Source organism: Humulus lupulus, chromosome 3, assembly GCF_963169125.1.
Source record: "Humulus lupulus chromosome 3, drHumLupu1.1, whole genome shotgun sequence".
NCBI lineage: Eukaryota > Viridiplantae > Streptophyta > Magnoliopsida > Rosales > Cannabaceae > Humulus > Humulus lupulus.
In genome coordinates this window covers 19905289-19929440 of record NC_084795.1, presented here as the reverse complement: position 1 = coordinate 19929440, position 24152 = coordinate 19905289, and the positions used below count along the sequence as shown (strand labels likewise).

Genomic DNA, 24152 nt, shown 5'->3' with positions numbered 1-24152 from the left:
GAAAATGCTTCCAAAGGGGCGAAGATACCCAAAATCTCGCCGGAGAAAAATGGTGAGTTGACCGGAATGACTTAGTGGGCGACGATCCTCTCACGACGCTGATTCCAACGGTACCACCCACTCGCCGAACGGTGGTCGGAGTTCGCCGAAAAGTCACCTCAAAGTTTCGACAGCGAAACTTCGAAGTGGCTGTATAGGCGCGTCCTTGCTCCGATGGCCACCAAACTTTGGGGTTTCCGTCATCGCCAGTCAGGGAAGCTGCAGCTCCGGCGTGTGTCGGAAATGGCGCTCCAACGGTGGTCCAACTGGTTGTGGCCGTGACTGGTTTGGAGAGAAAACAAAGGAAAGAAAAGAAAAGAAAAAGGGAGAAGAAGAAGAAGGAGAAAGGTTCGGGAGGGAGGGAGAAGAAAAGGAAAGAAAAAAAAATCAAATATATAATTTAAATTAATTAATTTTTTTTTCCTCCCATATTTGATTTTTTCAACCTGAAAAAGTCTTAGGTTTCACACGATAGTGATGTAAATTTGTCATTTCTTGAGTTTTGCATCGTGATCGACCTTGGGCAACAAATATATCATCCATTTCAGGAACATCCACATTATATTTAGCACAAAAGGTTGAGACTTGATTAAGAAAGGAATCCCATTCATGGTTTCTCATTGCTTGTAATCTTTTCTTGCAAATTTCCACTAATTTCATGGCATTTACAATATCTTGATCTTTTCTCTGTAGTGCTTTTGACAATTCATTTGTTATTCCCAACAATGCTTTCATTAAATGAAGACTGAATATAAAATCAAATGTAGCATAATGTGAACCCCAACGAGTATCACCGGGACATTTAAGATTGGTTTCTTGATTTAGCCCTCTTCCATTTGAAATTTCACCACACTTGAAAGCTTCAGAAATAATAACATCATGCTTTTCTCTAAGAATATCACAATGCTCAGAAGAACATCCAATGACATTTATCACCATAGTTACCACACTAAAAAGATAAGCAACTAGCATATGTTTCTTTGGGACAGCTACAAGAGCAAGTTGAAGTTGGTGAGCAAAACAATGAACATAAAAAGATAATGGATTCTCATTCAAAATAAGAGTTTTAAGACCACTTAACTCCCCTTGCATATTGTTTGCCCCATCATAACCTTGTCCCTGCAATTTAGATATGCTTAATCCATATCTAGAAAATAATTTATCAATAGCACCTTTAAGTGACACAACTGTGGTATTGGCTGCATGTTCAATTCCCACAAATCGTTTAATCACACACCCATCTTTATCTACATATCGCAACACAATAGTCATTTGCTCCTTAGTTGAAATATCATGAGATTCATCAACTAAAATAAAAAACAACGCATCTCCAATTTCTTTAATAATCATATCAAGTGTTTCAAAAGCTGCAACCCTCACAATATCTTTATGAATATCAGGTGATGTTAATTTTAAATTATCAAGAGCATTTGTCAATGTAACTGCTTTGATGTCTTCATTATGATCAGCAAGAAATTTTAAAATCTCAAGAAAGTTACCTTGATTACTCAAGTCTTCAAATTCATCACCACCACGAAAAGCAAGCCCTTATTGCAATAACAAACGAATACAATCAACTACTGCTTCCAAACGACTTTGATACTCACTACGAGCTTGCTTCGATTATTTTTCAAAAAATGTTTGAATATGTTGTTTGTCATTCATTAACACTTCCCACATTTTCCTGGCTTGATTGTGAAAACTAGATGGACCTCCAACATGAGTATAATGTCTTGCTTTTCCATTTTTGAAATTTTTGAATCCTTGACCAACAAATGAATCACCACCTCATTGTCCTCTGCAATTTGATTTAAACAAATAACAATACAGACAAAATGCACCATCTTTTGAAACACTATATTCAAGCCAATTTTGAAATTCCTCATACCAAGCACCGTTGAATGCTTTTGATTGAGGTCCAGCTTTTGTCTATGGAACTGGCTTGAGGTGAGGTTGATAATGATCTTTTTGCACATATGCCTGCCAAACTTGATCACGAATTTTTAATGGATGGTCCATAATTGGTGTTCTCAATCTCGGGTCACTTTCAAGATCTCCAAGATTTATGTTGACGTCCGCATAACTTGATTTTGTAATTTTATCATTCTTTCCTATAGAAGTTGAGGAATTTTGTATACTTTTAAAATTCCTCTTCATACCTATTGTAGTTAAATATATGAAAGATTAATAATAAGACTCGTGAATATGATTATAATTATGAAATATAAGAATATTACATAATTAGAATCTAAACAAGGAAGCAAACAAACAACTATAAAACACACAACATAGCTCAATAAAGATTCGATATAAAGTAATTGTAAATTTTCTGTTCTTTTATAAGTTCAAAAATTATATCATCAATTCATTCAAGGATATATAATATATATATATATATATTTATCCACAATGACTATAAGGCTACTTTTTCTCCTTGAAGTTTATTAATTACATTTAGTGTTGCTCATGGTTGTTTTCATGCCTATTTTTCAATTTTTTATTGTAGTATTGTTGTAAGAATTTTCTTTTATCTAGTTTAATGGTTTGTGGCCCCTTGTTCTATTTCTATGGGTTCACTCAAGAAAAGAAAAAGATATATATATATATATATCTTTATACGACATCTAATTTCTAAACAATTGCAAATAGAAAAAAAATCAATCACTAACAAAAATTGAAAAGCAAAAGAAAGAAAAACAAAATTAACTACTTTGTTGTGCTATTTAAACCATTTATTATATTAAAAAAAAAGTAAAGGAAAGAAAGAAGAAGTTACTCACTTTTGCAATTGGTTGTGCTATTTTCTAAGACTCTTTTGAATTTGGCTCACACTTGCCTCACCAACCAAGGACATATGGCTTGCTCTCCCGTTGAAAAGTTTTTTTTTTTTTTTTGAGATGATAGCTTGCTCTCAAAGTTTATTTTCTTTGACTGTAAAAATTTTGGTCTGAGAAGGAAGTTTCTAGAGGATTTGAAGAGACTTCCTATAAAAGAAAAAAAAAAATCTAGTAGCGTAATAGGAAACAAATAGAACCATACAATTGCTTGTGTATTAAATATATAATTATCCTCTATTAATTTATTAGGCTGGGTTTAGTTTGAAATAAATGAGCTTAACAAATTTAAGTAATGTCTTATGTTTTATAAGAGTTATATACATTTGTTTTCTTTAAATAAATATATACATATAGTACCAAAAAAAATACAAGAATTAATAAATATCAATATGTATATGTTGTTTTTTCTAATATTTTCAGTGAGGATTTAAGTCTATCCAAAGGCTTGACTGCCTCCGTTCCTGCATGTGGTGTTAGGCACCTTAATGTGTCAAATAGTAACACTCAAACTAAAATAATTGTAAAAAGTTTACTAAAAACAACTCCGAGTGTGGATAAGAGTCCCTCGAACAATATAGAGAAGGGGGATTCACTTTGCGAACAACCAAAACCAAGAAACGGTCAGCCAAAATGTCCTGTACGCCCTGCTCAAGGACCCTTGATCAAGGAATAAAAGCTTCAAGTTTTAATATAGTTATTAGTGTTTGAATTTTTTTTTTTAAATTAATAATAATAATTGCAGCACAAGTCTATATAGTTTCATCAATTGCGACACACCTATGTTCTTAATATATGTTTATTGTAACAGTAAAAATCATGATTTGAAAACATATATATTTTCATAAAAAATAATATTGTTATTATTTTATAGGAGAGCAATGAAACTAATGAAATTTGAGCTTTTAAGATTATTAGGCCACCTCTAGCTAGATTCCTTGGCTTTGGCTCCTATGTAAAATTAGCATTGAGAAGCACGGTCAACGGATAATCTTTCGAACAAGGTTGACAATAAGAACTTTTCTAATCGATCAGAGACTAAATAGTCTCTCTAAAGGTAGATTGCAAATATGTAATAATTTCAAAAAACTATGGTTGGTATTAAATATGAACCATTTCCTTTTTATTTCCATATTACCGTAACAAAAAAAAGTAATTATACAAGAGAAATAATTTTAATATTTTCAAACAGTATTATCTTCAAACAAAACATATAAAGATACAAATATATGTCATTCTAGCCTATATAGGTAGCGTTTACACTGCAAAAAACAAGGTCTGTACCGAGAGCAAATGTCATCGGTATAAGCCTAAATGTTCTCGGTAGACCTTATATCGAGAACATGTCGTCGGCAGTAAGTCCTCGATACAGCCGCGTCGGTAGAAGTAAACTTATACCGACGACAATCAACATGTTCTCGGTATAGGTTGTACCGAGGACAATGTCATCGGTATAGAGTGAAAAATATCCTCGGGACAACCAACCCAAATTTGTCATCTTAATTGTATATACCGAGGATAATGTCCTCGGTATAGACTAAACCATAATTTTTTTTATATTTGTAATATTTATTCCCTTATTTATTTATTTAATTTGAATTAAATATAAAACAATAGAATAAAATTAAAACACTTATATTAAACATATAAATAAAAGCATAAGAGTATGTTTGTTGAATCAAAATAAAGAGTTGTCTTAAACATGATAATGTAATAGTCCATTGTAATAAAATTCATACATAAGTCCTACTGAGTCGGTGCTCCAACATCGGGATCATCGAGTGGTGGTGGGGCACATTGAGATCCTGGGGTGATTCAATGAGTCCGGACATGCTCCTCTAACTGTCGAAGACGCTCTCTCATCTCAGACATCTCTTCATCTCTAGTTTGTGAAGGACGAAAATCAAATGGAGTTCGGTCCCTTATGTTAAGGATACGTTCATATCCTTTCTGGTGGCCCCGTCGTTTTCCGAAGATAGTTTGTACCAAAGATATGTCTTCATCTTCAGGCGCACTCGAAACTGGTGTGGAACTCTCAGTATCAGTTGTCTGTGTCTGCTGTGTGTCGCGATATGCACGCAATTCCTCCTATGATACAATGTATAATGTAATTATGTTTTGTAAACAAACAATTAAAATTTTGAAAAATGTTTAAAAAAACTTAACGTACCCAAGTATTTTTGGCTGTCTCTGTCACCCACCCTGTGCCTGATTTATGGTGAGTATCCATCCAACTATCCGAGATGGGCTCAAGTTGCCCAGTCTCTAAATTGCGCTGTCACGTACATATATTTTTATAAAATTAATAATTAAACGTAAATAAGAAAAACAAACTAACAAATAATTAATTATAGTTTTTCATATAACGATGATCGTTAAATATTATGTAATATGCATATCTCTATATAAAAAGTGTCTAGATAACCCGAATATATAAAGAGCAACTATAATGTATCAACTTTTTTGATAACATCGGTGCATTTTTTTTTTCTATTTTTGACACTTGGATAGATGTAATCTTGAATTTTTTTTATATGACAGTGTACATTGTAGCTATCTAGAACATCCTACAAATTTTCAAGAAATTTTGAATAAATTATGGTACTGAAAACAGGGTTCAAAGAGCTAGTTACACTCGTGCTTATTTTTTTTTGTTTACGCATATAAAATTCAACTGTTTGAACCTTATTTTCGGCACTGTAAATTATTCAGAATTTCTTGAAAATTTTCAGGGTATCTGAAATGATTACAATGTACAATATCATATAAAAAAATTGGAAAGAAAATTATCAAGGTGTAGAAATCACAAACTGGTTGCACCAGTGTTATTTAAAATGGTTGCGTTGTATAACTCCCTATATTTATTAATTATAATAATATAAATTTAAATATTATAAAATATCATTATTATAAATTCTATATATAAAAAATGTATAAATAACATAAATTCTTAATTTTGACTAAATATTTAGTTAACTTTAACCGAATATTTTAAATACTGAAAATAATATATTTTTAAAATAAATTTAAATTATATATTTATTAATTATATTAATATAAATTCAAATATTATAAAATATCATTATCATAACTAAATATTTATTAATTATATTAACATATAGGCTTAATTTTTCTTTTTTATATATAATGGTGTTGTTTGATAACATTTAAAAAAATAATTTTTTATTTAATTAATTAAAAATTTGACAATAAAACATAAAACAGTGTTTGATAACTTTATTTTTATTTACTATTTATTAAATTTTAAAAATTGAATTTTTTCACCTTCAAAAAAATTTAAACCAATTTTTACTTTTCGTTTTTTTTCTTCTCTTCCTCAAATCACACATCATTTAATATTATTAAACAAAAAAATAAAAAGAAAAATTATCAAAAGCATTTATTATTTTTGTTTTTAAAAACAAAAAAAAAATAGTTACCAAACATATTTTTATTTTTTAAAAATAAAGAAACAAAAATAAAAATAATATTTTCATTTTTGTGTTTAAAAAAATAATAAACAAAAATTTTACCAAACACAAAAATAGTATTTATTTATTAAAAATTTATAAAACAATTATAAAAACTAAATTTTCTACATAATATCAACCAAACCAGTATATATATATATATATATATATATATATATGTATATTCACTGTCTTTTGTCTAATTAGCAACCCTAACTGATGAAATGGCTTCAAGAAAGTCGTGGTCGGCTTCAAGCTTAGCCATGTGTTCCTCCTTCAATCCAATATATGTTTCAATTCCATCACCCGATTTGGTATCCATGAACACAACAAGATTATTATACGTCAAAGTTGCTGAGCTGACCCACGCAGGCTTTCCCCAACCAAAGTCAGCATCATAAAGAGGAAACCTACACAAGCTAGTGAAGATGAACGAAGTTGGCTGTCCTCCTTCCATAATGGCAGTTCTCATAAATCCTACGACGGCATCAAAGTGTGAATCTGAACCTTGTTGTACTTTTTTCAAATACTCCATATTCACTTGTCTTATTCCCCTTCTTATTTTCCTCACCACCTCAAACCCTTTCTCTTCTCCGGAAAAAACTCCGAAGCCACACCGACTAAGATTTCCAAAACTATGGTCCGGAAGTGGTGGTTCAAATCTAGGACGAGCATTCACGGCGTGAACTACCATATATGATTTCTTGGATTTTGGGGCATGTTCATCACTTGTTACGGCCACTAAACGACTCAATATGAAAGCAGATAAAGCCTCTACTCTTGTGGGTCGTTTACGGTGATCAATGGCATCATCATCATCAACTATGCTTGTTGTTCTTCCTTCATCGTATTTGGATCTAATAGCTTCAATAGCAGAGGCATCAAACACAAACCTTTTTGACACGACCATCTTTGAAATGTTGGCGTCTCCATCGTACTCAGGATCATCTTTAGGCCGAAAGAGCGAGGCCGAATTAAATTCAGGGTTCACTATTACTTGATGATCACTATCATCAGCTTTACCGCGGCGAGAAATGGCGACCCAAGTTTTGACGAACACGATGCAAGATAGTGCATCGGTGAGCTGATGCGAAATGCATAGACCGACGGCGATTCCACCGCGTTCGAAGATGTTGAGTTGGACGCCTAGTGAAAAGTCACTAACAGGGTGGAGTCCAAAGGGAAGGAATTTGCAGAGTTCACCAGGGGGAGCTTTTTCGATGGCGTCAGAAATATGAAACGGCGAGTTGACTCGGGCGACGGAGTAGTGAACTCCCTCGTCGTTACAGTCGACGAATCGGTCGTTCTTGACTCTCCCAGCTAGAGGGTAGAAAAGGGTCAAGGCCTCTGATAAAGAGCTCTTAATCTTGTTTGATATTTCATCGAGGTTGGATTGGTGTTGATGATAATCAACATCTAGTTCGTAGAAGAAGACTAAAGGGTTGTAGGTTTTGGGAGATTGTTGATCGAGGAGGGATAGCTCGTAATGGCGACGATGGTGTGGTGTTGGATTTGAAGGTTTGATAATCTCTTTAGAGATTACTTCAACTTCAACCTTCATTGTTATTCTCAGATAATTTGCTTTAGCTGATTTGTACACAATTTATGGGTTATACAAACAGATCTACAGTAAAGGAATAAACAGGCCGGGGAAAAGGTTTGCATAAGAAGAAAACAAATTTCTTGTCTTTTGCTGAACGTTATAACATCATTTATAATTTTAAACCTTGTATTATCTATCAATGATATGTTGTGATTACTACTGCCTATTTCTTAAGTATATTTTTTGGATGATTAGGTAAGAAATACATACAAGACTACTCATATTTGTTTGTTAGATATGTCCTATATACACGTAGTAACGAAAGTAATTAAAAAAAAAAAGAAGCATACTAAAATTTGGGATGACGTATATTAGAGATTTTTTATGGGAGCATACCTAAGGAAATTATAACATAATTTTTTGTGTATGATGGTGTACATTATAGTTATAACTAACTTTTTGTCAATTTTCACAAAATTACGAATAATTTATGATGCCGAAATGAGAGTTCAAATAGTCTGTTTTTCATACTAATAAAAAAATCAAACATGAGTGTAACTGGTTGTTTGAACTCTCATTTCAACATTTTGAATTATTATGAATTTCTCAAAAATTGGCGGGATGCCGGTTATAACTATAATGTACGCCATCATACAAAAAAATTGGGTTCGCACGTCAATGACAATAAAGGTTCGTTGGCTCTATAATTTGATCTAAAGGAGGGAACCTACAAAGCAGTTGGTAATTTTGGGACATTGTTCACGAGACTTATTGGTAACCTTATTGGTCACTATGTCCCGTTATATTATGACTCATGGCAGAGTGTTCCAGATGAGCACAAGATAGGATTGATGTAAAAGCTTGAGGTAAATTTATCAACTTATTCACATGTAATGTTTTTTTTATATAATTAAAAAAATCTCACCATTTTTTTAAGGAATTTTTCATTCTTTCCCGAGCTCTCCTTAAGTGGCGACTGATAGAGACTGGGATTGAGCGAGAGTTTCAGGATTGCTACAAGGATAGAAAAGGTTGCAAGAAAAGACACTTCGATGAACATAGAGAATATGATGATATCGAGACAACCAGAAAGAATCCACCGGAGGACATGGACAATGAGAGTTGGCAGAAGTTGGTTGACATTTTCACCACTCCACATTTCATGGCATGCTCAAAGCCAAATGCTGCCAACAGAGCAAAACAGAAGTATCCAAGTCTCCATGGATCGACTTCTTATGGTTCTGCTCGATTTAAGATGGTAAATAAAAATATATAGATAATTTGAAATATTTTAAGTTATCTTAATAATAATTTCAACATTTAACTGTGATTTTGTTTAATTTTGTTAATAAAAGATGAATCTTCAGATTAAGGAACTGCCCAGTATTATCGATACATTTCATGACATGCACAATCATTTGACACGTGGATGGGTGAACACGAATGTTAAGGATGCATATGTAAGTAACTTTCTAAGTTTTGTATATATGTATATTATTAATTGCCTTGTTTCTAAACTACAGGATGTTTTGCAGCAAGAAGTCCTGACACAATCCCAATCCCAATCCCAATCTCAATCTCAATCTGAATCTTTCCTAGGAAGTGCTGCTGTCAATGAGACACAAGTCATCTCAAAGATACTTGGTCAACGTCGTGGCCACAACTGAGGTATTGGACGCAAGTTGAAGGGCACTAGTACCTTTGCCTGAAGCACCACCTGATCCTTTTCACAATTAGAGGCATCACTGTTTCCGTCCATCATAGTTGGCCCTCCAACAGTACCACCTGAGACTTTCTAGTCCATGATTCAACACTTCAGTCAAGCCTTTATGACCCGAAACAACAACTTCCAAAAAATGCAACAATTTTTGCAAGCAACAAATCTGAACATCAAAGCTCCACAATTTCAGCCTGTCAACTTGGACATGAATATGATACAATCCATGATGGAAAGCTTTCAACCACAACAACTAGAGCAGCCACAACCATCACAATAGCCCGACGATAATGACTTTGGAATTGATTTTGATGACATTTAGTTTTATTATATTATTAATTTGAACTTATTTATATTTTGTGTTGTTTTTTTTTTATTTTGGAGACAATACTACTTATGTTTTGTTATCTTACATTTTGGAGACTATGAATATTGTTAAATTGGTTTTATTATTTAATTAATAAATTAGTTTTATTATTTAATTAAATAAATTGGTTTTATTTATTTAATTAATATTTTATATTTTATTAAATAAATTTTAATCAATATAATTAATTAATTTTTTAAAAAAATTTATACCTACTGCGATGACATGTCGTTGCCGTAGGGTGCTCGCTGAACATGAAAATCAGAGTTTTCGTGACATCGTTGCTGTATTCATATAAACCCATACACTCTTCAGTGATGATATGTCGTCGCTGTAGATGAGGCGGTCAACGGACCTACAGTGACGACATGTTGGTCACTATAGGAGTTTTTGAAATTCAAAATTTAAAATTTTCAACCACCAATAGCGACGACATGTCGTTGCAATATCCCAGTCCAACCGAAAAAAGGATTCCCTACTACAACCAACACTACTACAAAACTGGGCTTTCCCGATACCCAACCACGACAGTCAACTCTGTTGACTGTCGTAATTGCTTAGTGGGACTCTACGCCGACAGTTAAAAACTGTAGGCATAGAGACCAACGCCGACAGCTAATAACTGTCACCGTTGCTTTTGACTGTCGCTATTGATCCTAACGCCGACAGTTACTTCAAGACCAATGCCGACAGTTAAAATGTGTCGTTATTGACCCCAACGCCAACAGTTAATTCGAGACCAATGCCGACAGTTAAAATGTGTCGCTATTGACCCCAACACCAACAATTAATTCAAGACCAATGCCGACAGTTAAAAATTGTCATTATTGATCTCAACGCGGACAGTTAATAAAAGCCAATACTGACAGATATAAAATATCGTCGAAATTCAAATAAAAAAATAAAAAAATATAATTAATAAATAATTTAATTTTGAAAATAAACTAAAATTTTTTAAATATATATTTATGAAAATTATATATATTTATTAAAAACTTTTAAAACTATTTTTTTTTTCTAAATTTTTCATATTATTAACTTTTGTATTTATAATAATTTTTATATTAAAATTTAAATTTAATTATATAATGAGATAATAGATGGATTTATGTCTCAAATTATGTATTATTTATTGGAATGATTAATAAGTGACATTAAAATTTAGAAATGGAGAGTAGATTGAATTTAAAAAGTTTTACTTTTGTTAAATGAATAATTTAATTTTTTTTAAAAACTAAATTATGTAAATATATATTTATAAAAATTATGTATTTATTAAAAACTTTTAAAACTAGATTTTTTTTGTTTCTAAATTTTTCATATTATTAATTTCTATATTTATAATTAATAATTTTTATATTAAAATTTAAATTAGTTATGATATAAATAATAATATACTTAAATTTAATGTAACTACATTATTCTTTATCATATTTATAAAATTAGTGTAATATTGAAAATGAGTTGTTCTATTTATTAGTTAAATATTGAAAATAATTTAAAAATTTTATATTATACAAATATATTCATAAAAAATTATTAATTATTAATTTGCAACATAGAGTAGTTATTAGTTAAAAAATAACTTTTCATTAATTGTCTATTTTTTTTAATATTAATTCAATTAGTTATTATATATTTAATAAAAGAAGTTTTTTTAAATAAAATTTTATTAATAATACTTATTATGGTGTATTATTTTTTTAAATAAAAATCTAGTATAATTTTTTTCTTGTAAAAGTAATTAAAATTATTTTTTATCTAATAGTGGATTATTAAATTGTGATCCACCAATTTAATAATATATTATAAAAAAATATAAAAGATTATTCAAATAATTTATTTCGCGCGAAACCAATAAAATATCCTTCCAAAATTTTCATTTCCCTCCATACAAACAAATTTCATTCCCAAACCTCAAACCCCAAATGCATTTCAGACTCAAACCCCAAACCCCAAATGCGAAGATCGAAACCCCAAACCGCATACAACGATACCGAATCGGAAACCCCAAACTCAGAAACCAAATCGGAAACCTCTCTCAGCTAACATATAAGGTATATTTCCCTCTTTCAGGTCTTGTCTTTATTTTATTTTTTGCACTGTTTACTTCTTCTTCTTCTTCTTCTTCCTTAGCTATGCGTTTTTATTCTTGGGAAGCTGGGTCATTTGGTTCGACCATCTGTGGCTGCAGCATCATGGTATAGAGTAGCAGCTTTGACTGCTAAGGACAAGTGCCAGCCTTCGTGATTATGTATACGCCCTGCCCCGTATGCGTTCACGATCAATTCGTGCTCCTTTTTTTGGCTGCAGATCAACCAAAAAAATCCTTTTTTTTTTCTTTTTGCTCTTGTCATTTATAATTTACGGTCTTAACAATTTTAAGCTCTCCGTTTTTATTCTTTTTGTTCTTGATGTTTTTTCTATTTCTCTTTTTCATTTCTTTCGCTCTTCTTCTGTTCTCTGCAAAGTTTTTGTGGCTTTCTTTGTATTCGTTGCTCTAAGTGGGTTGGGGCTTAATTCGGAATATAAATTGAATTATTTGCACTTGATTGAAATTTCATCATCTGTAGGTGGTGATAATTCATTTGTTTATTATACTCTTTGTTTTCAAATGAATGGAAAAGAAAGGAAAAAAAAAACCATTTTAGCTTTCTTTTTCCACACTTTTGGATACTGAAGTTTTAGTGCAATGATATGAGGAAATGAAGTTTTTTTATTTTTAATTTTTTTTTTCATTCGGGGTTCAGATACCGGAAGCTGCAGTGGTATCTTCGGATTCGGCTTCAATGGAGAAACATGCTGCTAGATCACGTTCTTCATCTTCCAAACACCAAAATGCATATGTTGCTAAGAACATAATATCCCAGGATTTGTTTACCCCAGACTACATTCTCAATAGGATCTTTCGGAAGGATGGCCCTCCCCTTGGTGTGAAATTTGATTCTCTTCCTTCAGGAAAACTATTCCATTGCAAAGGTATGCGGTAGAATCAATTCATTGCATATAGAAATATAATTGACGGCTTTCCTCTTTATGGTTGGAAATGTGATTGTTTTTTATTCGATGAGCTTACTCAATTCGAAATATTACTAAGGCTTTTGAATTTATTTTGAAGGTTTTATCAGCTTAGCTTGTCTAAATCTTTCCTAACATTAAATATTGTTGATGGTCTTTCTTATGAACATTTGAGTCTGTTTTAAAAACTCGCCTAATGTATTGTCAATTGGTGCTTAGCTACTTGCTAGTTTTATTTGCCAACTTCTAGCCTAGAACATTTTCTTTTTGTACGAGTCCTGATCTTTTGCTCTGCTTTTTATTTCTGTAGAATGTGTTGTGTTAAGATATTATTTTTGTGAGTTGTACCATAATATAAATTAGTCTGGTTATGAATAGTAAAACAGAGAGTATAATTCTGGATAATTTTCAAGCCCATGTCTTCATGTGGTTTAATATTATTTGTATTTATTTATTTCAATATGCCTTTAGATTTTAGATATGTTTTCACATGCATCTCGATCTTCTGTTGTTGTTCTCTTAGATCCTGAAATTTTATATTCCTCTTGCAAAGAGAGCCAGAGAGCGGCTAAAAAGACAAAGGTGCTTGAGAAAATAAATTTCAGATAGCATTTTCTTTTGATTATGTAAGATCTAAGATCTAATGCAAAATTTCTTTTGGAAAAATACTGGATATATGTAAGATCTAATGCAAAATAATGATTTTTTTATGTTATACTATCATATGAGATCTTTCTCTTCCTGTTAGATTAGGCTCACTTTTTGGTTCATAGTAATATATAAATTATATGCCACGTTTTGTGAAATATATCTTCTTTCTGGTTTGTGGACAAGCAAAATTCAGCTATCACTATTGTGGACAGCGAGGAGCACTTGCATTGAATTTTCTCATCTGTTTTTTTTTAGGAAAAGTGGTGCCTAAGAAGGATATTGCTGAAATAACTAAAAGGTTCAACATCCAAGTCAGCAATTTGACTCACAGGTAAGTTTCTTTATCACTCAGTGATTAAAATATGAATTAGTACAAGTGATAAGTTCAATAACACATATTTTTTTCACTGTGAAATCTGAAATTAAAACATATGTTAAAAATCATATAAGGAACAACTTTTTATTTATTTTTAACATGTGTTTTTATTTGAGCTATTAGATGAACCGGATATAACAGTGTAAAAAATGTTTGTTAATTAAAATTGTCCCATATACATAAGTTTATATTAGTCTACATGAATCTGTCTGTAGGACTACCTTTTGTGAGGTTTTTTTTTTTTTCCCGAATAAGGAATGAAGCCAACCCAAGTGAGTTAGTTTAATTTTTCTGAGCGGGTTAATTTTTTACGGACAAAATTTATATGAAATGACCTACTATACTAAATTGGGCAACTAAGTCCTTCCTATGGTGGATGGAAAGGATTATAATTGGACGGTCTCTCTCTCTCTGTTAACAAAAAAAAAAACACTTTTGATTAAAGGCAGTATCATTTCATTTGATAGCTAAATTCAAATTGTAAAGCTTAAAATTCTTTTTTCTATAACCCTTGGTTTCTTTATGCTGCTATCATTTTATATTATGTATAAATACGATTTAATAAATATTTCATAGATATGCTACAAGTTATCTCCTGTAGAACTTCTTGAAGAGATTGAGAAGGCCGTTGGCGATCTTCAACTTCCAATTCGGCATTGTGCGCTAAATTTTATTGAGAATTATTTAGTTTTATGGGGATTTGATGTATTATTTACATTTTAGTTGTATGAATAAATATTGTATGCATATGAATTTTTATTATGATAAATATATATTTTTTTACAAGTTATGTTAATAATAATTAATTATGTGAGCAATTTTTTTATTTAAATTTATATCAAACTTCAATTGTTAAAAAAAATTAAAAGTTTTAAAAAATATCTATCAAAAAATTATTATTTATATATATAAATTTAATGTTACGGCAACATCTATTAATTGTCGGCGTTGCTAGCAACGGCGACACGTATCAACTGTCGGCGTTGCCAGCAACGGCGACACGTATCAACTGTCGGCGTTGCTAGCAACGACGACACCTATTAACTGCAGGCGTAGCCAGCAACGACGACACTTATTAACTATCGGCGTAGATACCCTTACGCCGGCATAGGCAAATTCGACAGTTAGTCCACTGTCATCATTGCTCAATAGCGATAGTTAAAAACTGTCGGGAAAGCCCATTTTTGTAGTAGTGCAACATGTCGTTCCTGTAGTAAAACACTATTGCAACGACTGCGTTTTGTCGTCGCTATAGGTTACTACACATACGGACCTATAGTGACGTCGTTTTGGTGACGACTTCGTCTTTTTCTTGTAGTGAGCCCTAACCCCTACATTCCATAAATTTGTCAAGTCATCAATTAGAGGAGCTAAGTAGACGTCAATATCGTTATCAGGTTGTTTAGGACCTGATATTAGCAAGGTCAATAAGGTAAACTTCATCTTAATATTCGTATAAAGCCATGGTAGTAAATTATATATGACTAGCATAACAGGCCAACAACTATACTTACTACTGAGAAAAGTATGTGGATTAATGCTGTCCGTAGAAAAAGCTAGACAAATATTTCTAGATTCACTGGAAAATGAAGGCCATTCAAAATGCACTGTCTTCCATGCTAGTGAGTCAGTAGGATGTCTAAGTCTACTGTCCTTTATTCTCTCATTCGCATGCCAAGTCAAATTCTTAGCATGATCAACATTTCGATAAAACCGAATCAAATGAAGAATTGGAGGAATATAACACAAAACTTTTGCCAGTACTACTCCTTCCTTAACTTCCTCTGAATTCCTTTTCTTTTGCCATTTGGACAGACCACAAGTAGGACACAAATTCACATCTACAAGGCTATTCCTATATAATACGCAATCATTAGGACACGCATGTCTTTTTTCATATTGCAAGCCTAATGAGCACATAGTTTTCTTAGCCTCATAAAATGACACGGGCATCTCATTTTCTTTAGGCAATAAATCTTTAAAAAAAACTAACAATTCCGTGAAACTCTTATCACTCCATCCATTTTTGGCTTTCATATTATACAATCTAAGAAGGGCTGTCAACTTTGTAAATTTAGTGCAACCAGGGTAAATCAGCTTTTCATCGTCATCAAGAAGATTTTCGAACTTAACAGGATCTACTTTTGATTCATAATACGCATCATCAATCATTTCATCTAAATTATCCTCATGATCAAATTGTCTATAATTTTGAACTTCATTCATCCTAGGAGGGTCCGGAGTAACATGAAGCTCTTCACCATGCCAATACCATATTTTATAACTTTTGTCTATCCCGTGGAATTATAAATGCTCTTTTATCATTGTGGCGGTCATCTTTTTCATATTTCCACACTTACTACAAGGACAACAAATGTATTTTGGATCTTTGGCATGATCCAAACTAAATTTAAGAAACTCATAAACCCCTTTTATATAATCTACTGACAACCTATCAGCTGACATCCATTACTTTTCCATATTGCGCCTATTTGTTTTAGTAAAAAAAATTGAAATTAAGAAAATAAAATAAACATACAAAACAAAAACTAAGTATAAACAATCTACAAAAAAGCATACAACATATCCCCTAATTTACGAGCTTAGCCATCTGTCACAATCAACACCAACATGTCAAACAAATGAAACAACACACAGGTTTTCATCCATCACTACACCGAAAAGGGCATAGGCAACACTAAAATCTAACAGAATTAAAAAAGTATTATGCTTGGTAAAAAACCACCATGAGCGAGTGACTCAATATTTTGGGCGCCAACATTAATATGTCACGTTTCTCTCTCAGTTTCTCTCTTATCTATTTAAAACTTTTTATATTAAAAAATATTAATAAAGGAAAAAATCCCTAAATCTCTTTTTCTTCGTATATGTGCCTCTCTCCTCTCAGCCGCCCCCTTCATCTTTCACTGTATTTCTCTCAAACCATCTCCTCTCAAGCTCCATGTCTCCTCTATCTTCCTCTCTCACATCCATGGGAGACCACGACTAGACTCATGGCAGCGTGCGGTGGCTCACAACGATGATCTGTCGTGGCTTGCAGCGGCGACATATGGTGGTCGCAACTACGATTGGTCGACCGTGGGCGGAAGGGTGGGGCTGAATCTCTTTGCCATGGACGCGGAGTGGTAAGATAATGGTTTCGACATCTTATTTTTTTAGTTGCAGAAATTGTTTTTCATAAATTGAACCTATTTGTTATATTGTATAATTTTCAAGCATATATCCATATGAATTTGTAAGCACGCACACACATATTTATATATATATACATATGAAATAGTTGGAAATAGTTGGAATGGGAAATGGAAAGAACGAGCCAGAGCAAGAGCGAGAGTTAGAGGATGTTATAGTAGACAATACTCTCCAAGTTTCTTGTTTAAAATCAGATACCACTCAACTTGGCCGAAATGAGTTTCTAAATCAGATTTTTGCAGGTATTATAGCTTTATATTCTTCAGATTACATCATTGATGATTGGCTTTATATTCCATTAATAATCAACTCATTTTGCATCATTTTTGTTTTAGGGTGAAAGATCCTATGAAACAAGCGCTAGGTAGGCTTGTTTTGGGTTAGTTGGGGAGGCTTGCATTTCCTCCATCTGGAACCCTTATGGTGCCTCAAGCATGACCTTTCTTTTGCTGTGAGTATGTTATGTTATGATGGATAATTTTGATTAATAAAATTTGAGTGTTGTATTGCAATGAACTTGTGTACATTTTTATTATCTTAACAGGTGTTTTCCCGTTGTTCGATCCAACCAATGTCCCCAAGGCCAAAGGTGTGTATACAAAGTTTGTGAATTTTCCGTAGTATTTGTGAGCAGTTTATAATTGCTTGTTTTTCCTTACTAAATTTTACAAATTACAATAGAATTGTCCAACAAATGGAGGAGACAGGAGAAAAGCTTTTGGGTATCTAAAGCATGAATATAATGTGTTTTGGTACATATGATCTAATTTTTTAACCTTATTTTGATTAATAATATTGCTGTAAACTTGTGTACATTCTTATCTTCACAGGTGTTTTTTCATCGTTTATTCCAATCTATGTCCCCAAGGCCAAAGGTGGTGTGGATACAGTTAATTATAGAGCCTTAGGTCAATGATATGAAACAGTTGGAAACCTTCTTTCACAAGCTCAGTTTTTTCTTACATATATTGGATTACTCATGTATTTTTGCTTAGTCACATTTGGCTCCATTTTCCTAAGAATTTCCATATCACACATGTAATCTAGCCTTTGAATTTGTCGAAGTTGATAAGCTAGATTAACTATAATTAATATTATGATATTATCTTATAAGTTATATCTTACCTTCATGTGATTCTATGTGCAGCAACCGTTGTAACTTTGACAGACCTTGGCTTCCTATGGTTTAGAGAATTTTATTTGGAATCGTCTTGTGTTATTCAGGTATAAACAACTTTATAGCATTAGAATTGGAGTCTTCTTAAACTTGAAGTAGCATATGTAGCTGAAACATGCATACAGAGGGATACTTTTAAATAGATACAATTTCTAATGATTTCATAAATTGTGAAATGTTTGCATTCTTATTTGTTATTTATTTTTTTGTTGTACTCACTCGATTTTCTTAAAAGTTATTACATTGCTGTTCCGACTAATCATCAATAGTCCTATTTATTTTATTGAAACATTTTTATTCTCCTTGTTCAGTTTCCTATTGAATGCTCTCTTCCCTGGATGTTGGTGGATAATGTTCTTGAGTCACAGAACGCGAGTCTTATTGAGAGTATTTTAATGCCATTTGACATCTATAATGATTCAGCCCAGCAAGCATTAATTTTCTTGAAACAAACATTTCCTCTATGATGAAATTGAGGCTAAGGTATAGAAATTTTTGAAGTAGTTTGAGACATTGTAGTTTTATTCTTGTATTTCCATTTATCCTACTGGGCAATAAATATTCTCTTACCTTGTTTTACTATCCGCTATATTCTTTCCTTGATGATTCCTTTGGCTAATATTTAGTACAAACGTGTTATGATAATCATTTATTACAAAAGTATAGTCTTCTGGAAATTCTGCCCAAGTCGTGTAAATTTTCTTCAGTCAGATGTTTTAATTTTTTTTTAATACATGTTTTAGTTTGGACCAATAAATTCCCTTGCTAGATCGAAAGCATCTTCTATTATGTTATGGATATTCTCTTACACTTCTATTAGTTTGGACCAATAAATTCCTGTGCCATCGAAATATGAATGCTATTGTTATTCCTTTTACAGGAACTATGAGATAGCTAATAAATATTGTTGTTCATATATTTGCAGTGAATTACTTGATCCCTCATTCCTCTTTGCATCAGATAATGGTGATAAATTTTCTATCCATCCTATGAGGTTTAGTGCACTCCAAAAGATGACTAGAGTGAAGGGAAATAATATTTTTTTAGTTTGTTACTTCATTTCTTTTGTTATCTAAAAAAAAGGGGGGACTTTTATTACTATATAGTAGAAATTTATGTTTATTTATGGGGTTTGATATCATAAGATCAATATCTTTAACTTTGGCTCTCTCAATATTATTCTTTTAAGAGTTTTGGATAATATTTCCTAATCTGTGTGAAGATTTCTCTATGCACAGGTTGTATGAGGCTTGTAAAAGAACAGCTTAATTGGGGAAGAAAATCAGAGCTCAAATCAGAGGTTCTCCTGGGGATAAAGGAGATTGGAAGTGTGTTATATTGGATGGGGCTTCTAGATATAGTGTTGGTTGGTATCCCATATGCTTCATTTTACATATTAGAGATGATTATAAATCAAAACCCATATTGTAAGTATAACGGACATCTAAAGTAATGTGCAACAGGAAAAGATTATAATCATATATATAAGAACATTAAACCTCAACTTTGTCCAAATGCACTCAAAATGAGTTTAACAAGGCAATATTATGGAGAATTCCGTTGCCAGAATTTGTCATATTATGGGAGGATGAACCTAATGTATACCATCTAATTGGTTAGTTAAAGTTGAGATATGTGTTTCTGGCAACTAGAATCTTATTGTTGCCATCTCACATGCTGAACACAGAGAAGTAGATACCTGGCACTTCATGCAAACAGCCCCTTGGCTGGGTTTACTTCCAGGAGCAGATGGGAAAGTATTACATTCTCAAGATGGTGGAGATAGTCCAATTGTCAGTCTCTTTAAATCAGTCACTGCTGCAATATTATCTAAGCCAGAGTGCCCACATCCAACCTCTTTCTGCACCCTATCAAAACAAGCAGAAGCTACAGGTACAGAGCTGAACATTCAATATTTCGAAAGCTCATTGTATGTATATATCATCGATTCTCGGGTATTTCAAATTGTCAGACATGTGGTTTGCTCTCATAAAGTTTGAGATTCGAGTTTTATTGAACATCTACATAGCTATTCCTCAAATATCGTAGGGTTAGGCAGAGAGTAGTTTAAATATGTATCAATTATCAATACCCTCTTTTGATTTCTTTTGCGGGCAAAATCTTTTGAATTTGATGCAGTGTCGAGGTTGTCTTGTAAATTATTTTTGGATTGTAACTACTTTGAGCTTTGAAATTGCGACAAAGTGGTTCCTTGTAAGTTTGGGTTAAATTTTAACCAAATATTCTGATTATGGTTTTTTCACTAGTGAGTTTCTTCTCATACATTTAGTTCAATGCTCTTTTGGGGCAAGATAGTTTTAACACTCATTGCTTGCTTTCTTTGCAACATTGTTGTCATGAGACATCATCAAGTTGTGCAAATATTAGTTTAATTTGACTGTTGTGTGTGAGAAATCAAAACATTTACTCGGAACATTTTCAGCCTTCAATAATGACGATCACTTAAATTCTCTGCTTCCTAAATTGATATGCAAATCTTGCTTTTATCTTTATAGTTCATCTAAAATATTGAAGTGTCTTCCAATTGCACATCTTTTATACAAGGCAAATATGAATACTAGAAGTGTGCTTGAATATGCGCCCTCGCCTTTACAAGTGCAGTATTGGATAAGTATTGCAGTAAATGGAGTGCTATTCCCAAAACAGGATTTGTTGACATTACAACTTCAAAGGATTTCTACCGAATATACAGTGGACTTCAAATTGTAAGGAAAAGTTCTAAGTGGTTATTTTTATTTATTTATTTTTATAATAGCATATTTCTTAAATTCTGAGTGTATGTGTTGCCTCACTTTAGTGCGATTTCTTTTGAGATTGCGAAGAAATTGTAATGACCCACTACTCTAGACTTTTGGACCATTAATGAAACTATACATACAAACCTTAATAAGACTTACATTTGCGAAAATACCATAAATTCATTAGAAACTTGTAGAAACAAAAGTTACTTTCATAAAATAAGTAGGATATGGGTACCCATTGTCTTTAAAACAAAACATAACTTTAAGTAAAAAGACATTACATAAATAGTGCGGAAAATACATGTAAAAAGACATAAAACAAAACAACATCCTCGAATGATCGAACTCTCGACTCCTTGAATCCATTCACCATCGATACACAATCTCCAAGCATCCACGAACCTTACCGCCACTAATAGCTATTTTCCTGCACATAAAACAAAAAGGAATGAGCCTAATGCCCAGCAAGGAAAATCTAGCACATAGTCATAAACATAATTTCATAAGAAACATAAAGACATATCATAACACTTATTACATACACTTATTATAATGGCCATTATTACTTGGGGTCCCATAGACTAAACAAGTCATATACCCATGGGATTAATGGGGTCCTACTAGCTAAGTAGGTCATATGCCCATAACCCATTTGGGGTCTTGTTAGTCATATGGGTCATATGCCCAAGCCTACAAACATACACATATACATATACATATTTATAACATATTTCATAACATATTTCATAACATAACACATAAGATAACATAAGCATAAAACATATAGATTCTATCCTATTTTCCTTACCAAAGTTACCTTGATATGTGGACTGAGTTGGGACTTTTGGAACACTCCTAAAACCATATATAAAGGGTGAGTAGATTTGAAGAAAAGAGATGAAATGAAAGGGATGGAAAGACTAAACCATTGAAAGTCACACTTACCAAAACTTATGTGCTCAAGAATTTAGATTTCCTAACTGAAATAAGAATGAGGTTAGGAGACTGAGTAGAAGACTAAGAGAAGGAAAATAACATAATACAGAAATGAACTAGAGTTTTGGTTTACCTCAAAGACTTGCAAGACCAATCTACACCACAACTGAAATACTATAGAACCTTACTTCCCCAAAGTGTTTGATAAGCTTATGATGTTTAAACTTATGATTTTCCCACCCAAGTGTTTAACTCTCACACTCTCCTAGCACTTGCAGCTTCTGAACTTAGAGTAAAAAGTGAATAATGGCTGGGTACTAGGTCCTATTTATAGAGTTTAGGAATGAAAGGATCTTGATTTTACTTGAATAAAAATAATAGCTTTTTAGGTGAAAATAATTTGAATAATCGTTCAGCAGAGGCTGAAGACTCGTTCAGAAAGATGCTGGACTTATCAAGAGTTTGAATGGCTGAAAGGAAAAGAATTCAAAAACATTTGAAAATACACTGAAGGAGGCGATATATTGCCCCCTGTAGGCGATATATCGCCTGGGCCAGTATGCCCGAGGCGACCGTGCATCGTCTCGTGTTTTCCGTATCTACGTGCTGCGATGTATCGCCCCCTATAGCTGCGATATATCGGCACACGCTGATTAATTAAACACGAAATTACACATTTTTAGGTAAGTTTGAATGGAGTAAACAGCCTTGACTAAGCCCTCAACGTATTCAAAGCTGCTGACTGACCCTATTGCATTCAAACTTTACTCCTTATTAAATTAAATCCTCAAAATACTTAATCCTTAATCACCCATTCATAACATGTGCTTAAAATCCTATTGGTCCTCATCTAAACCTATAGTACAACAAATATTATCCTTAATATCAGCTATATAATCAAACCTTAGGTTATACGTAATATTCTTAAACTATAGGTTAAACTTAGAAAATCTATAAGTACTACTATGAGTGTCCAAATCATTCCCGGTCTGAACCAAAAATCCACAGTTACAATGTTAACACTATACATACTATAATACTACTATCTAACTAGCTAAGTAAAGTTCTTGGACTCTACGGACTTTACTTAGCTAGTTAGATAGTAGTATTATAGTATGTATAGTGTTATCATTATAACTGTGGATTTTTGGTTCAGACCGGGAATGATTTGGACACTCATAGTAGTACTTATAGATTTTCTAAGTTTAACCTATAGTTTATGAATATTAAGTATAACCTAAGGTTTGATTATATAGCTGATATTCAGGATAATATTTGTTGTACTATAAGGTTTAGATGAGGACCAATAGGATTTTAAGCACATGTTATGAATGGGTGATTAAGGATTAAGTATTTTGAGGATTTAATTTAATAAGGAGTAAAGTTTGAATGCAATAGGGTCAGTCAACAGCTTTGAATACGTTGAGGGCTTAGCCAAGGCTGTTTACTCCATTCAAACTTAGCTAAAAATGTGTAATTTCGTGTTTAATTAATCAGCGTGTGCCGATATATCGCAGCTATAGGGGGCGATATATCGCAGCACGTAGATACGGAAAACACGAGACGATGCACGGTCGCCTCGGGCATACTGGCCCAGGCGATATATCGCCTACAGGGGGCGATATATCGCCTCCTTCAGTGTATTTTCAAATGTTTTTGAATTCTTTTCCTTTCAGCCATTCAAACTCTTGATAAGTCCAGCATCTTTCTGAACGAGTCTTCAGCCTCTGCTGAACGATTATTCAAATTATTTTCACCTAAAAAGCTAATATTTTTATTCAAGTAAAATCAAGATCCTTTTATTCCTAAACTCTATAAATAGGACCTAGTACCCATCAATTATTCACCTTTTACTCTAAGTTCAGAAGCTGCAAGTGCTAGGAGAGTGTGAGAGTTAAACACTTGGGTGGGAAAATCATAAGCTTATCAAACACTTTGGGGAAGTAAGGTTCTATAGTATTTCGGTTGTGGTGTAGATTGGTCTTGCAAGTCTTTGAGGTAAACCAAAACTCTAGTTCATTTCTGTATTATGTTATTTTCCTTCTCTTA

The 24152-nt window shown here is 32.6% G+C and overlaps 3 protein-coding genes across 7 annotated transcripts; 1 reads left to right on the top strand and 2 right to left on the bottom strand.

Annotated features, from left to right (window-relative positions):
• Nucleotides 1-480: 480 nt before the first annotated feature.
• LOC133823741 (uncharacterized) lies at nucleotides 481-2015 on the bottom strand. The gene is made up of 3 exons (XM_062256592.1): nucleotides 1928-2015; nucleotides 1709-1837; nucleotides 481-1586 (listed from the first exon to the last, which is right to left on the bottom strand). Exons 1-3 carry the CDS (start codon nucleotides 2013-2015, stop codon nucleotides 481-483), a joined length of 1323 nt encoding a protein of 440 aa, XP_062112576.1.
• A 4527-nt stretch (nucleotides 2016-6542) lies between these two features.
• Nucleotides 6543-8168, bottom strand: LOC133823740 (stemmadenine O-acetyltransferase-like). The gene is made up of 2 exons (XM_062256591.1): nucleotides 8153-8168; nucleotides 6543-7930 (listed from the first exon to the last, which is right to left on the bottom strand). Exons 1-2 carry the CDS (start codon nucleotides 8166-8168, stop codon nucleotides 6543-6545), a joined length of 1404 nt encoding a protein of 467 aa, XP_062112575.1.
• A 3690-nt stretch (nucleotides 8169-11858) lies between these two features.
• On the top strand, nucleotides 11859-14753 carry LOC133820979 (uncharacterized). Of its 5 annotated transcripts, none has more exons than XM_062253527.1 (5): nucleotides 11859-12027; nucleotides 12721-12949; nucleotides 13512-13570; nucleotides 13895-13970; nucleotides 14617-14753. In XM_062253527.1, exons 1-4 carry the CDS (start codon nucleotides 11899-11901, stop codon nucleotides 13928-13930), a joined length of 453 nt encoding a protein of 150 aa, XP_062109511.1. In that variant the 5' UTR covers nucleotides 11859-11898; the 3' UTR covers nucleotides 13931-13970; nucleotides 14617-14753. The 5 variants fall into 5 exon arrangements, with proteins under 5 accessions (XP_062109511.1, XP_062109510.1, XP_062109509.1 ...); XM_062253526.1 differs by having other exon boundaries at nucleotides 14592-14753; XM_062253525.1 differs by having other exon boundaries at nucleotides 13895-14753.
• The last annotated feature ends 9399 nt before the right edge of the window (nucleotides 14754-24152 follow it).

Excerpts from the sequence above, each read along its gene's own strand:
- LOC133823741 (XM_062256592.1), bottom strand. The coding sequence starts at position 2,015 with ATGTGCAAAAAGATCATTATCAACCTCACCTCAAGCCAGTTCCATAGA. Across the intron at positions 1,838-1,927 it reads AAAGCATTCAACGGTGCTTG|AGGACAATGAGGTGGTGATT; the intron begins GTATGAGGAATT and ends ATCAAATTGCAG. Across the intron at positions 1,587-1,708 it reads GCCAGGAAAATGTGGGAAGT|GGCTTGCTTTTCGTGGTGGT; the intron begins GTTAATGAATGA and ends TATTGCAATAAG.
- LOC133820979 (XM_062253524.1), top strand. The coding sequence starts at position 11,899 with ATGCATTTCAGACTCAAACCCCAAACCCCAAATGCGAAGATCGAAACC. Across the intron at positions 12,028-12,720 it reads TCTCTCAGCTAACATATAAG|ATACCGGAAGCTGCAGTGGT; the intron begins GTATATTTCCCT and ends TTCGGGGTTCAG. Across the intron at positions 13,971-14,591 it reads GTCAGCAATTTGACTCACAG|ATATGCTACAAGTTATCTCC; the intron begins GTAAGTTTCTTT and ends AATATTTCATAG.